Source organism: Triticum aestivum, chromosome 5D (genome assembly GCF_018294505.1).
Source record: "Triticum aestivum cultivar Chinese Spring chromosome 5D, IWGSC CS RefSeq v2.1, whole genome shotgun sequence".
Lineage (NCBI taxonomy): Eukaryota > Viridiplantae > Streptophyta > Magnoliopsida > Poales > Poaceae > Triticum > Triticum aestivum.
The window spans coordinates 409,663,219-409,675,824 of NC_057808.1; the positions used below are offsets into that span (position 1 = coordinate 409,663,219).

Sequence of the window (12,606 nt, forward strand, 5' to 3'; positions counted from 1 at the left end):
AAGGGAATTGTATATGGGATTCATTGAATCCCCGAGATCGTGGTTCATCCAATGAGATCATCATGGAACATGTGGGAGCCAATATGGGTATCTAGATCCCGCTATTGGTTATTGGCCGGAGAGATGTCTCGGTCATGTCTGCATGGTTCTCGAACCCGTAGGGTCTACACACTTAAGGTTCGGTGACGCTAGAGTTGTAATGGGAATAGTATGTGGTTACCGAAGGTTGTTCGGAGTCCCGGATGAGATCCCGGACATGACAAGGAACTCCGGAATGGTTCGGAGGTGAAGATCGATATATTGGACGAAGGGTATTGGAGTCCAGAATTGTTCTAGGAGTACCGGGTGACGACCAGTGTGACCGAAAGGAGTTTCGGAGGTCCCGGCAAGCGTTGGGGGGCCTTATGGGCCAAGGGGAGGGGGCACACCAGCCTACTAAGGAGCTGTGCGCCCCTCCCACCGCATCTCACGTAACCTGAAGAGGTGGGGGCTCCTCCCCTAGGGCAGCCGCCCCTCCCGGCTTGGGGCCAAGTTTCCTAGGGGTGGGGGCGCCCAAACCCATCTAGGGTTTCCCCTTGGCCGCCCCCCCTCTAGATGCATCTAAGGGGGTCGGCCCCTCTCCCCTTCACCCTATAAATAGAAGGGGGTGGGAGGGCAGCCGCACCCTTCCCCTGGCGCAGCCCTCCCCCCTCCTACACCTCCCCCTCCTCCGTTGAGCTTGGCGAAGCCCTGCCAGAGAACCACGAGCTCCACCACCACCACGCCGTCGTGCTGCCGGAGTTCTCCCTCAACTTCTCCTCCCCCCTTGCTGGATCAAGAAGGAGGAGACGTCCCCAGGCTGTACGTGTGTTGAACGTGGAGGCGTCGTCCATTCGGCGCTAGATCGGATCTTCCGCGATTTGAATCGCCGCGAGTACCACTCCATCAACCGCGTTCTTTGCAACGCTTTCGCTTAGCGATCTTCAAGGGTATGAAGATGCACTCCCTCTCTCTCGTTGCTAGCATCTCCTAGATTGATCTTGGTGACACGTAGGAAAATTTTGAATTATTACTACGTTTCCCAACACTAAGTAACCTTAGCTCAGGAGAAATACAATGAGGAATGTGTGTCCTCTGAGTTCATCTCAGCCGCCTCAACCAGACGTACAATTGATATAGCAACTGGATCTGGTCTACCAAATCATTGTGTCTTCATCAAGCCTACCTGGTTTGAAATTCCTCAACCCTTACCTTACGTTATTCTGGTGCTGAAGAATTTTTGATCTACCTTATGATGAATTTGAACTGAAGACTTTCGTCATGTTGTCTTTCATTTCTTCAGTTCATCTTCTTCATGCTCGTATGCTCGTATGATTGCATGTTCTTCACCTATATGTACCTTGTATGCATGCTTTCTGTTTCTGTGGTGATTTAGTTTCCTCGCGTTTCTATTTTTTCACTCTGATCTTCGTCAAATTCATCAGAGTTTGATGAATTTCTAAAAATCTCCCATCCCCCCCCCCCTTTGAGACCTGCACTTTCAATCCCCAAAGTTCTAGGGTCTCTTCTGGTCCAGAAAAAATCACCGTAAAGTTTCATCGTGTCTAGACTTCATTTCATGGTTTTTTGTGAAACAAAGAAATAAGCAGAAAACAGGAGCTGACACTAGGCACTAAGTTAATAGGTTAGTCCATAAAAATGATATGAAATGACATATAAAGCATACAAGATTGATAATATAATTGCTTGAAACAATAAAAATTTATAGATACGTGGGAGATGTATAACGTCCCACTTCACTATTATCTACCTCTATTATTTGCATTTAATATTGTAACTAGAAAGACAAGAGGCTTGACAACTCTCTTGCCACACTGGGTGCAAGGTTTTATTCTATTTGTGGGCAGCTGTTGTTTATCTTGCTAGCTTAGTTGACTCCTACTAGATTGATTACATTGATTCTCTAGCCGAGGAAAATACTTTATTATTGTTCTACTTCACCCTTCTGTGGACGAAGGCGTCACATTCACTCTCGTTGCCAGATCCAACGTCGCCCTACCAGTGCTCGGCATGTGGACAAAGAGGGGAAGGGGAACGGACAGGGTGGACGGAAACCTACGGAGAGGGGAGTGGAGAGTAACGTGAAGTTAGGGTTTGCTCCATATGGGGTTTTTAAGTGGGGACAGATTGGGGTTCGTGTGTGTCATGGTGTGCCGGGCTGACATGGCGGAATCATTCAGGCCTCCCCAAACCCGCCCCATATTTGGGGGTTTGAGGGGTGCCGGTCAGGCCGGACGTCCAAGGCGCGCTTGAGGAACCCGACAGTTTCACGTTTTTGTGATTGGGCACTAACCGGGTCGTCAATCTGGTCAGGTTGGGAGCCCAGCAGTAGATGCTCCCATAGAGCATCCACTGTTGGGCGCCACAAATTCCCAGGCGGACGGCCCGGTCACTGACCGGTCAAAAAATCCTGACCCAGACAGGCGGCTCAAACATGCCTCAAACGCCCATTCTGACCGACACCCCTCATATCCAACCCATATCTAGGGAGGATATGGGGAGGCCCGGGCGCGTCCGCCATGTTCGACTGACGTGTGGGTCCCCCAGGAAAACACTCTGAAACCCGGCGGTCTGAAGCTCGTTTCCTCGGACGGACCGATGGTGCCGCGTGTCGGCGCTCCAGCGCGCCGCGCAAGGCCCCTAGATCGGCTATTTAAGACGAACGCCGGGACCGAAACCCTACCCAACCACATTTCCTCGCCTGTTGTCCACGGCAGCCACTTTCCAATCGTCGTCCACCTCCACATTTCAATCATCAACCGCTCACCATTTGCCACCACAATCAAGTAGCCATACCACCACGTTGACGGGTCAGGAGCTACCCTTATCTAACACCAGAGCGTCGGTTGCATCTCCTTGAGCAGATCCAGGCAAGGCGCGAAGCCCGGATCACCGCGTGGCTACCACCGGACGCGGTGGATCCGAAAGAGGAGTTCGAGGATGAGGACGCATTGTAGGAGGAGCATGAGGACGCGGGGAACGCGGATCTGCAGGCGGAGTAGCATACAATCTTTAATTCCCTTCAGTCGGAGGCGGAGACCAACCGCCGTATCCTCTAGGCGGAGGAGGAAGCGGGCGTTGATGAGATGATTGCCTATATGGATGAAGAGGAGGAGCCCAAGCCCTCCTATACGCTCGTCTACGCAGCGCCAGGCAAGGAGATCATGGATATCCACGACGACGACTAATCATAGTTGGGCTACTATTATTTGCGTAGTAAGTAGGCATTTTTTCATGCATGGTATGAATTCAGGGGATGAAATACATAGTAGAAAATATAAGGTGTGAACTGTCACTGTCAACGGACGCATCCGATTGCGTCCACGGGTGTAGATGCTGTTACGACGACAGATGGCACGTTCTAAATCCACTGTCTGTTTTGCCTGGGCGCGCTTGTCTGACGAAATCGCGCGAGGTTTCCTAGCCAGTTTTGCCATCATCATCACATAATACCGGATCCAGTGTCGTCAGAGTTTACGGTGACCAGCTACAGCCCCGTACGTACCTGCAAGTAGTATTTGACAAGGACGCCGGCCGTTGCCGTCCGTCCGTCCGTCCACCGTCCACACGCTCCATTCGTTTTCGGATCGGAGCAAATACTGTCCAAGATTAATGGGCGAGAGGACTGTTCGGCCTGACGCTTGACACGGCAGTCTCACTTACCCCAGACCCAATACCATAACGCCAACTAATCCAACCCCAAAACCTTGTGATGATTCTCCTCCCCAAAACGGTCCCATACACGATACGGCCACACTTGTCGAGCAGTAGTACGACGGACACGCGCGACCGGACGGAAGGTACGGCGAGCGCTACCGCCTCGTAGCAAGAAAACAAAAGGGAGAAAAAGGAGAGGTGCAGGGTCGGCCGTATCGTCGGCGCTGCACTGCATTGGTCAGTGCAGCATGGGAGTATTATACTTCGTAGAGGAATTATATAATCGGGCGTGTGACAGGGAACCCGTAACCACCGTGCGTAATGCTACGCTATCCCGTTGCTTATAATCAATTGATTAGTTGGAGTAGACTAGTGAGCAACCAGGCCGGAGTGCTTAGCTCTACCTGCCGTGCACTAGATGTACACAACCTATAGCTGTAGAGTAGTCTGTAGACGTCGTCAGCCGTGGTCATCGCCTCTGTTGGATTAGGATTAGACATGGCCGGCCGTAGTTTTCGGCCTGCCCTGTACCAGCTCCCGGCAAAATGTTATCGGATCTTGTTTTTGAATATATTTTCTATAGTTTATTACTACCATATATGCCGTTGGATGTGGTGTTATCGGATCTTAAACAAACAGCAGCAGGCAACAGATTACAGAGGATCATGAGGTCCAGACCCGGCGCTGCCCATTGACATTTTTCCGGCAATCGGCCACGAATCTCGAACGAACGGGAAAAAGAAAGATAATCGTGTACTACTACTGCGCTGGCATATGTGGTCGTGGCCGTTGCCGCCGTGTCGGTACGTACGTAGCTGGGGCACCGACCGGTCGATGAACGGCTTCAGCTGCGTGCGCAATCCTGGAACATTTAGCGCAGGGAATCGCTTACGAATACACGCCATCCATCAGCAGTATATTTATATTGCATAACCCGGCCCTGGCAACTTATACCAGAGGCATCCTCGATCACATTTTTTAAACACAATACATACACTCATCTTTATAAACACACACACATCCTATCTCTATCTTTATAAGGCCTGGCATAAATTTAAGAAAATACTAGCACCGGTATTAAGTCTAGAACTTAAATCTTGATGGGCGAAGGATATCACTGCCCGCCTAACTATTCAACCACATGTTGGTTCGCACATCCCAACCACATGGCACACCTTGTAATAAGCTACTATCTAAAAACCCAATATACAAAGTAAAACAGAGGCATCCTCAGACCGTCTTTCTTCCCTCGACCTCACATTTTCTTTGGTTGGTTCACTGAGCGAAGATGTACGCGAAGCCATGACCCTGCTCGACCGCTAAGTTAAATTACACCCGTAATAAGCATTCGGAATTACAGTACTACTACTACCTGGAACCAGTGTGGGCACAAATGCACGGGCCCACAGGTACGGGGAGACGATCTAGGTACTAGCGAATGTTTATATAGCGAGACGAAAGGATACGGTCGGGCACGTAGGCTGGACCGTACCGTACGTGGTCCGCGGCCAGTCCACATAGGCTGGGTGGCGTTCTCTGAAGATTTCTCAAGGCCGCACCGCAGCCAGCGAGCGCTCCCGCCCGTCCCAGCCAGTGCAGACACCTCCTATACCGTGCGGTATGCGTCTCCGATAGAGTGGATATTACAGGATTTCCGTCGCACACCATCGATTCTCCGGGACAATTGCCACATTACGCGCCGCAGCTCGTTAATTCCAAGAGCACCGACTGCTCGTGCCTGGAGTGGCCCAACCAACACCCGGTCATGCCTGGCTGGTGGACAACGGACACATGATGCATCTCCTCTCATCCCATTATCATCATCATCATCACACTATGATTGTTTCCGTTACCCTACCCAACACAGCGCGGCACGGCTTTGGGGCAACTCCAAGGGGCTTCCCCGTTTCGTCCCTGTATGTTTGGATTAGACTGTCTTACAGAAAACTCATCCAATGGACTCCCGGCCCGGACATGTCTGGACCGTCTGATATCCCTGTATATTCGGATCAAGCTGTCTTGACAAAAAAAAAACTCTAATAAGCACACTCCAGCCTCAAAGGGGGTAAGTAGGAGAGTCCAAGCCCCAATCCACCCTTCCCTCTCCTTCTCTCTCTCTCTCGCCACCCCCCCCCCCCCCCCCCCCCCCAACCCTCCTCAGCCGCCATCATCGGCACAATACCACCTTGACCGCCCGTTGCCACCATGGTGGATCTCTCTAGCCCCACAGATCCATCTACCTTGTCCGATATCTTCAAGGTACCACCACCAATCCGAACGCAGAGAGTATACAAAGGCTAAATAGTACTCCGTCTGTCCTACAATATAAGAACGTTTTTGACACAACACTAGAGTAAAAGACACTCTTATACTATGGGACAGAGGGAGTAAATACTATGCTTGAAACCAAACTTAGGAACCAGGAGCGAAATCAAAATAATATCCATATCTCACTGATTCAGCTATGTAATCTGACATATATTGCACTAAGCTGAAGATATGACTGTAACTGCATATCTAAACCATATGACAGCAATATACCCAAAGTCTACTTTATGACTATCTGAACAAAACAAAAACGATTGAAAACAAGTCGCATGCACATGTAGTAAGAGTTCTGGAAGAGCACCATAGATGAGAGCGCCAACAATGGCGGCAGAATCGGGGGAAATTGTTTCAGACAAGTTTCATTAGTATACAACATAGAATACCTGAAGGCACTAAACTTGCTAATTGCAACAATAAGAAAGGAAAATCTATCAGGAGGGCAATTCCCAGATCTGGAACACAAATTTTTTCCTGGAACTGTGGATGACTCATTATCATTAACTCAACTGTACATGTTCGCGCTTGCTCAGAGATTAGTTAAATCACACTTGCAAGAAACTCACGGTGCACTTATCTGTACAGCCGACACCTCTCGTATCGTGTGCACAGAAATGGAGAAACAGTTGGCCCAATGATAATATGTTGAAAGCCCAAAGAAATACTTATTCTAAACTATTGTGGTATTTACTGCATTTTTCATGGGAATAATCATGATTTGCAATCACCGACCAAACTCTTTTGCCTTTTGAAGAAATTGGCTTTTTCTGAAAGTGTATATCTGAAGTCGATTAATAATATTGCTAATACATGTATCCAAAAGAGCTATCATTGAAGCCTAAAGATGTACAGTTTCAAAAGGTAAATCTAATGGAAACAGATAAAACCTTTAGCTCACATCGGGAGTGGTCTGCAAAGGAAGAAGAAATCAATATCCCTATCCGCAAGCATGAACAATGTAACCAGCAGACGTCTCCTAAAAAGGAAGAAGAAATTAAGATCCGCATCCAAAAGCATGAGTAGTGCATCTAATTTTACTCGCTGGACAAATAAAAAAATTGAGTGCGCAAATTAGTAGTCATCACAAAAGTGTCATCGGCCACAGCCACTGAAAAGGCAAATATAACACGCTGATATTCCATGCGTTTCCGTAAGCAGGCTCACTATACCTATGCGTAGCAACATTCCGTCTGCAATCGAAACCAAATATAAGATAATAAACCCATTTATAGTTCAGAACTTCCAGTATATATTGCTTCAATAAATTTGACAATCTGACAATGAGCACTAAAATTAAGTAAACCAAACATTGCAGTTCCAAATCTGTTATGGAGAAGTCCTAGTGCATCGCTGTTGATAGGAAATGTTCTACCCGACATAAACCTAGCTTACCTTCCTATGGCAGTATGTCTATCCTATTCAAGTGAAGTCACAGATGCCTCAGTATCCTAGTATTTACTGGTTGGTCTGAAGCAATAGTCCAGTAGTAGAGCATGACCAAGAAATGTCACAAGAATAAGATAATTTCAAGTTCTGATGCGGGCAGAATCAAAGAGATAGCAAGCAAGATCAAAAGTTTAGTAGTGAAGATCAAATTAGAAAATCAGATAGGAGACCTTCCAAATAATTTTTTATTTAGTGCCCCACTGTCCTCCAAACAAGTATTGGTGTATCACAACAAAACCATTTAACAATTTAAGATAAATTATAGACCAGGTGAACCTTGAGAAGCTAAGCATTAACCTACCTTGCACATCAACAGATCTCTCCCTCAGGTAATGCCCAAACAATAATGGCATAAATAAGACTTGGCATCATATAACACTGTGAATGTGAATATGACTGAATTAGCACACTTAAACGAATCTAACCAAAATATAAACATCATTGCTCAATCCTGAAGCTAACATTGACCAAAATCACTAACCTTTGGTCCTGAAATCAGGCATGCCTCTTCAAGAACTATAAATTGTTGGTGATCTTAAGCCTAAAGGGGCCCAGATATCACATATATTTATGGCACCAACCTAGGTGTAGCTTGTTGTGCGGTGCCTTCCCTGGCGTAAGACCATTCAGTAAGGTGCATGTAAACAGAACAATAAGATGCATTATGCGTAAACTAGGACCCCTCTATCTCAGACATGTGAATAAACAGAAGTTCATTCATTAGTTCCACCCACAGAATAAACATCAATAGATAATCTCTAGTTAATTCAACAATTACTGAATTACAGGTAACTTTCATGTGAGCAACAAACAGAAGTCGCTAACCACAGGCTTGTTCTTGGAGAGTGAAAAGTTTTGGTACCTTAACTGGACAAACATCAGAGGAAAACTTCAGCCCCATTCTTAATACTATCTCCATTGCAAGATTTAGGCAAGAATTTCTGTTGAGAACAAATTAAAAACTCTTTCTAAGAAGCCAGGACCACATGATGAAGCACATATTGTTTCATTTTTCAGTTCCACAGGGTAACATCTAGAAATGAATGCTAACTAATTCAAGAATTACATGATAACTTCCAGGTGAGAAACAAATAAAAGTTCCTATAACCACTGGCTTTTTCTTGGTGGATCAAAATTTAAAATATGAAGGCAAGGTACAAGTGGTACATAGGATCCAGATAGCACAGGAAGCTTCCCCTGTTCAGGCTAGAGCTTAAGCAGGGATGACTAACATGATATAGAGTGAGAAGAGGAAAAGCAAAATCCTAACCTGGTTGACCTAGTTGCTCTGCAACTAACCGAGTTACAAAATAATTCTGTTAATTTACCTGCAGGGATATGATTGGTACCATTCATCTCTAGTTCCTGACACACCGCTGGAAAACATTAAGAGAAAAGGTCTCTGAGTGCAATCTCCTCTGTAAAGTAATAAGACGTTTTAGATCACTACTTTGATATTATTTACCAGATTCTTACTTTCTGGGCCAGACAATTGAAGAAAGCCTGAAAGGAAATGTATCATCTGCAAAATGTGTGTCTACATTATTACTGGACGGTGTCAGCAATCAAATTGACTGATAAATCAGAATTATACCAAAAGAATTAAATTCATGTGCTAAATCTAAATCAATATTCAACTCCCTCCTTCCCATAGGCAACACCAGTCACACAGCAAAAAATCAACCAATAAAATCACACGTCGGTAGCTCAGCACAGGTGCAAAGACAAGGAGGGTTGAAACAGATTACAATGTATACAAAACACCTTCAGCTCCACTCACACTAGCATTTCCAGGTTCTGAACAGAACTGAGACAAACTGAGATACACACCAAATATTACACGAAGCTTAGAAGGCATAAGTAACATAGCACTATTCTAAACCAGGACTGATATTACACAGGCCAGGAAAGCAAAAGAAAATAGTCTAATTGAACTGAAGGGAAACAGAGTCGTTCAAAGTTTAGCGCTCGAGAGTGACGGTCTAACCGAAACTGAAATATCGCCATACGCTTCTTCCTGATGGACATCGATATAATCATAGCTCTTCAGGGCCAATGTTTCAAAGAACATGCTTGCAGCTTGCTTCTTTGTCCTCCCGTCCAAGATTCTGCTTAAACTGAATTTCCCTGGCTGGTCTTCTGACGTGGCTGAAGACATCATACCTTTGAAGTACTGGGCGGCAGCCCTTGTCCTGGTAGACATGATGCTGCCTAATCCTGTGGTGCTGGTACCCGCACTGGATATCATGCTAGGGGTATTCATGAGCCCAGGAAACCCCGGTAGATCTTCGTCAAGATCGTCAGTACCGAATGGGAAATCAGATTCAACAGTATTTTTTCCAAGTGATGCATAACTGCAATGTGTTAGTGGTACAGTAACACCAGTTCCTCCAAGTCCAGACCGCGGGGTTCCACTTCGACCAGGGGTTTCAAAAGGGGTGTGATCTTCTTCTCTTACTGGAGATAGATCCTTTCGTGGAGAGAAGCGAGGGAGCTCAGGTGGCGAATCAAATGGTGTTGCCTCTCCATTTACTAGAGACATTGAGTGACTCTGCTCCTTGTCACAAACATTCACAACATCAGCAGGCTGAGCATTCCCGTCAGGTGCAGGTGCATCTTCGTCACCAATGTTTACAGCATCAGCATCAGAGTCACTCACACGAGGGTAGTTCCCCTCATAAGCTTTATGAAGATCACTGCACATTCCTTGCACCAGAGGTTCAGAGAAGAGGCTGTCCTTTTGGCTTATCCTGTTGAACCTCCACACATCCACTGCTGTATGGGGCAGTATCTTCCTCCTGCGAGCCAGCCTACCTAGTTCAATGCCATCAATTTGATTACTCATATAATCATTGGAGAGCACAATTTCCTCATCAATTGCAGGCCTTCTCCTGTTCTCCTGTACATTCGCCCTTCTCCTTCTCCTGTTACCTTGTACTTGAGGTGGTGGAGATGGTTCAAGGACAAATGCTACAGGTGCCAAGAGTCCAGCGTCACCTGCTGGTTCTTCATCTTCTTCAACACGCTCATGGCTGATACGTGTCGGAGCATTGGGAATGGATGTCCGAAGCACAGGGGATACAGGTGAGAGCATTGCTGGTGACGTGGTAACCTTCTCTATGAACGGCGACGGATCTTCATCCATGGGGTCACCGCCATCAATAACATCTTCAAACCTTGACGCACTCTCAGAAGCTCGACGCAATATTTCTGGTGTATCTTGGTGGGTCACTGAAAAACTGCCATGGGGAGGAGGATCTACAGAAATAATATCCTCTAGAAACGGAGGGAATGTCTCCTGCTCATGCTGTACAGGCTCAAATCCTGAAGATCGACCAGCAGGAGACGTGAACTCTGCTCCACCATCCTCATCAAGGGTGATCATCACATACCCTTCTCCAGACAAGGTGATCTGATCAGAGGTCCGCCGATGACGATCCGGCGTATCCATCTGACGAATCGCATCATCAAGGCTCAAGTCATCCAGGCTGAAGGTCTCCGGCAGGGTGATTACCTCGAACGGAGCACGGTCCGCATCAACCGGCAGATCTATCGCCTCCATGGAGGCGAAGGCGGTCCTGACCGCGCTCAGCATCCGGTTGCAGTCCTGGAACAGGTGGTTCACCTTCCACGAGTAGATGCGGACGAGCCCGAGGAGGAGATGCCCCGACAGCCGGAGCGCGATGGGCACCTCGGGGTCCATGATGGACGCGGCGTAGGAGGGGACGTCGACGCCGTCGATCTGCGTCCGGTTGACCTTGCGCTCGAGGTGCGCGGCGATCCACACCGTGCCCAGCGGGCTCTTCCGAGCCAGGACGGAGTGGGAGTAGAACATCGCTGCGGCCTGGTGGAGAGGGAGGGAGGGTGGGGTTCGCGGGCGGGCGGGCTAGGGTTTGGTTGCGGCGGCGGAGGTGGCGGCGGCGAAGGCCGGGAGGGCGGGGGGGAAGATGAGATTGGGGCGGGATTGGATTGGGGGGAAGTTATCTTGCTGGGATGGGGGGCGGCGGGAAGATGAAATGGAGGGCGGGATCATTTTGGGAGGAAAGTTTCAATTTTGGCGGGATCATTTTGGGTGGAGGGTGGGGGGTGGGGGATCAATTTTGGCGGGATTATTTTGCGGGAAGTTTCTTTTTCTGTGCTGCTAAGGTTTCGTCTTTCCCTTCAAAAAAAATCTCGCCTTTTTCATCGGACGGCCACACCAATTTCCTCCTCGCACGCCCCATTTTTTCCAGCCAAAGAAAAAATACAAAAAGAACCGTGCTTTCTTCTCCTTCCGACCCACGGGATCAAAGCTGGCCAAACGGGCCGGGCCTGGCATGCCGGCCCGCGAGCACACTGGCACGGCACATGACGGGCCAAGCCCGGCACGCTCTAATCGGGTCGTGCCAGGCACACGGCACGCCTTGGGCCATGCCTGAGCCTGAAGGCTGGGCATGCGGGTCGGCATGGCACGGCATGTTTACCTTTTTTATTTATATATATATTTGTATATAAATGGCATAAGAAACAACCCAATAGGTCAAAATTGGCCCAAATAACAGCCTATCAGGCCAACAACCTAGCAAACAGGCGTGCCGTCGGGCCGGTCCGCATTGCTCCTGTGCTGTACCTGGACTGGAGTAGGCAGCACACGGGGCGACACGGCACGGCCCGACTAATAATCGTGCCACGGCGTGTCGGGCCGTGCCAAGCACGATTAAGATGGGCTGGGCCGGCCCGTTTGGCCAGCTCTGCGCGGGATACTCAAAGCTCCGTTAGACATCCATCAATCCAAATTCTTTCCCGTGAAAAGGATAGTTGCAACGCACACAATCATTCTTATTAAATATAGTACAAAACAAAAGTAACAAATCTCAAACCATTTTAAGATATGGAATTAACATATATTACCTCCATGTTGTGCCTAGGCATCCGCATCTATACAAATCTAAGACAAATAATTTTGGACAGGGGGAGTATGAGTAAGACGACTTCTTCCAACTCAATACCTTTAAGAAGGATTAAACGTCCCTGCGCCATCGTCCGCATGTCCGGTCGGAGACAACATGAAGAAGGATTTATATCTTGGTTGCCGAGACTATCGACAAAGGCCATTTTGACTGAATTGGTCGGAGCGTAGACGAGCAAGCAGAGCCCAGG

General features: G+C 47.9%; 1 protein-coding gene across 1 annotated transcript; it reads right to left on the bottom strand.

The window, feature by feature from the left end:
* Positions 1 to 9,219: 9,219 nt before the first annotated feature.
* LOC123122201 (sister chromatid cohesion 1 protein 3) lies at positions 9,220 to 11,416 on the bottom strand. Its single transcript, XM_044542345.1, has one exon. It carries the CDS (start codon positions 11,300 to 11,302, stop codon positions 9,422 to 9,424), a length of 1,881 nt encoding a protein of 626 aa, XP_044398280.1. The 5' UTR covers positions 11,303 to 11,416; the 3' UTR covers positions 9,220 to 9,421.
* Positions 11,417 to 12,606: the final 1,190 nt, after the last annotated feature.

Coding starts and splice junctions, on each gene's coding strand:
- LOC123122201 (XM_044542345.1), bottom strand. CDS start 11,302: ATGTTCTACTCCCACTCCGTCCTGGCTCGGAAGAGCCCGCTGGGCACG.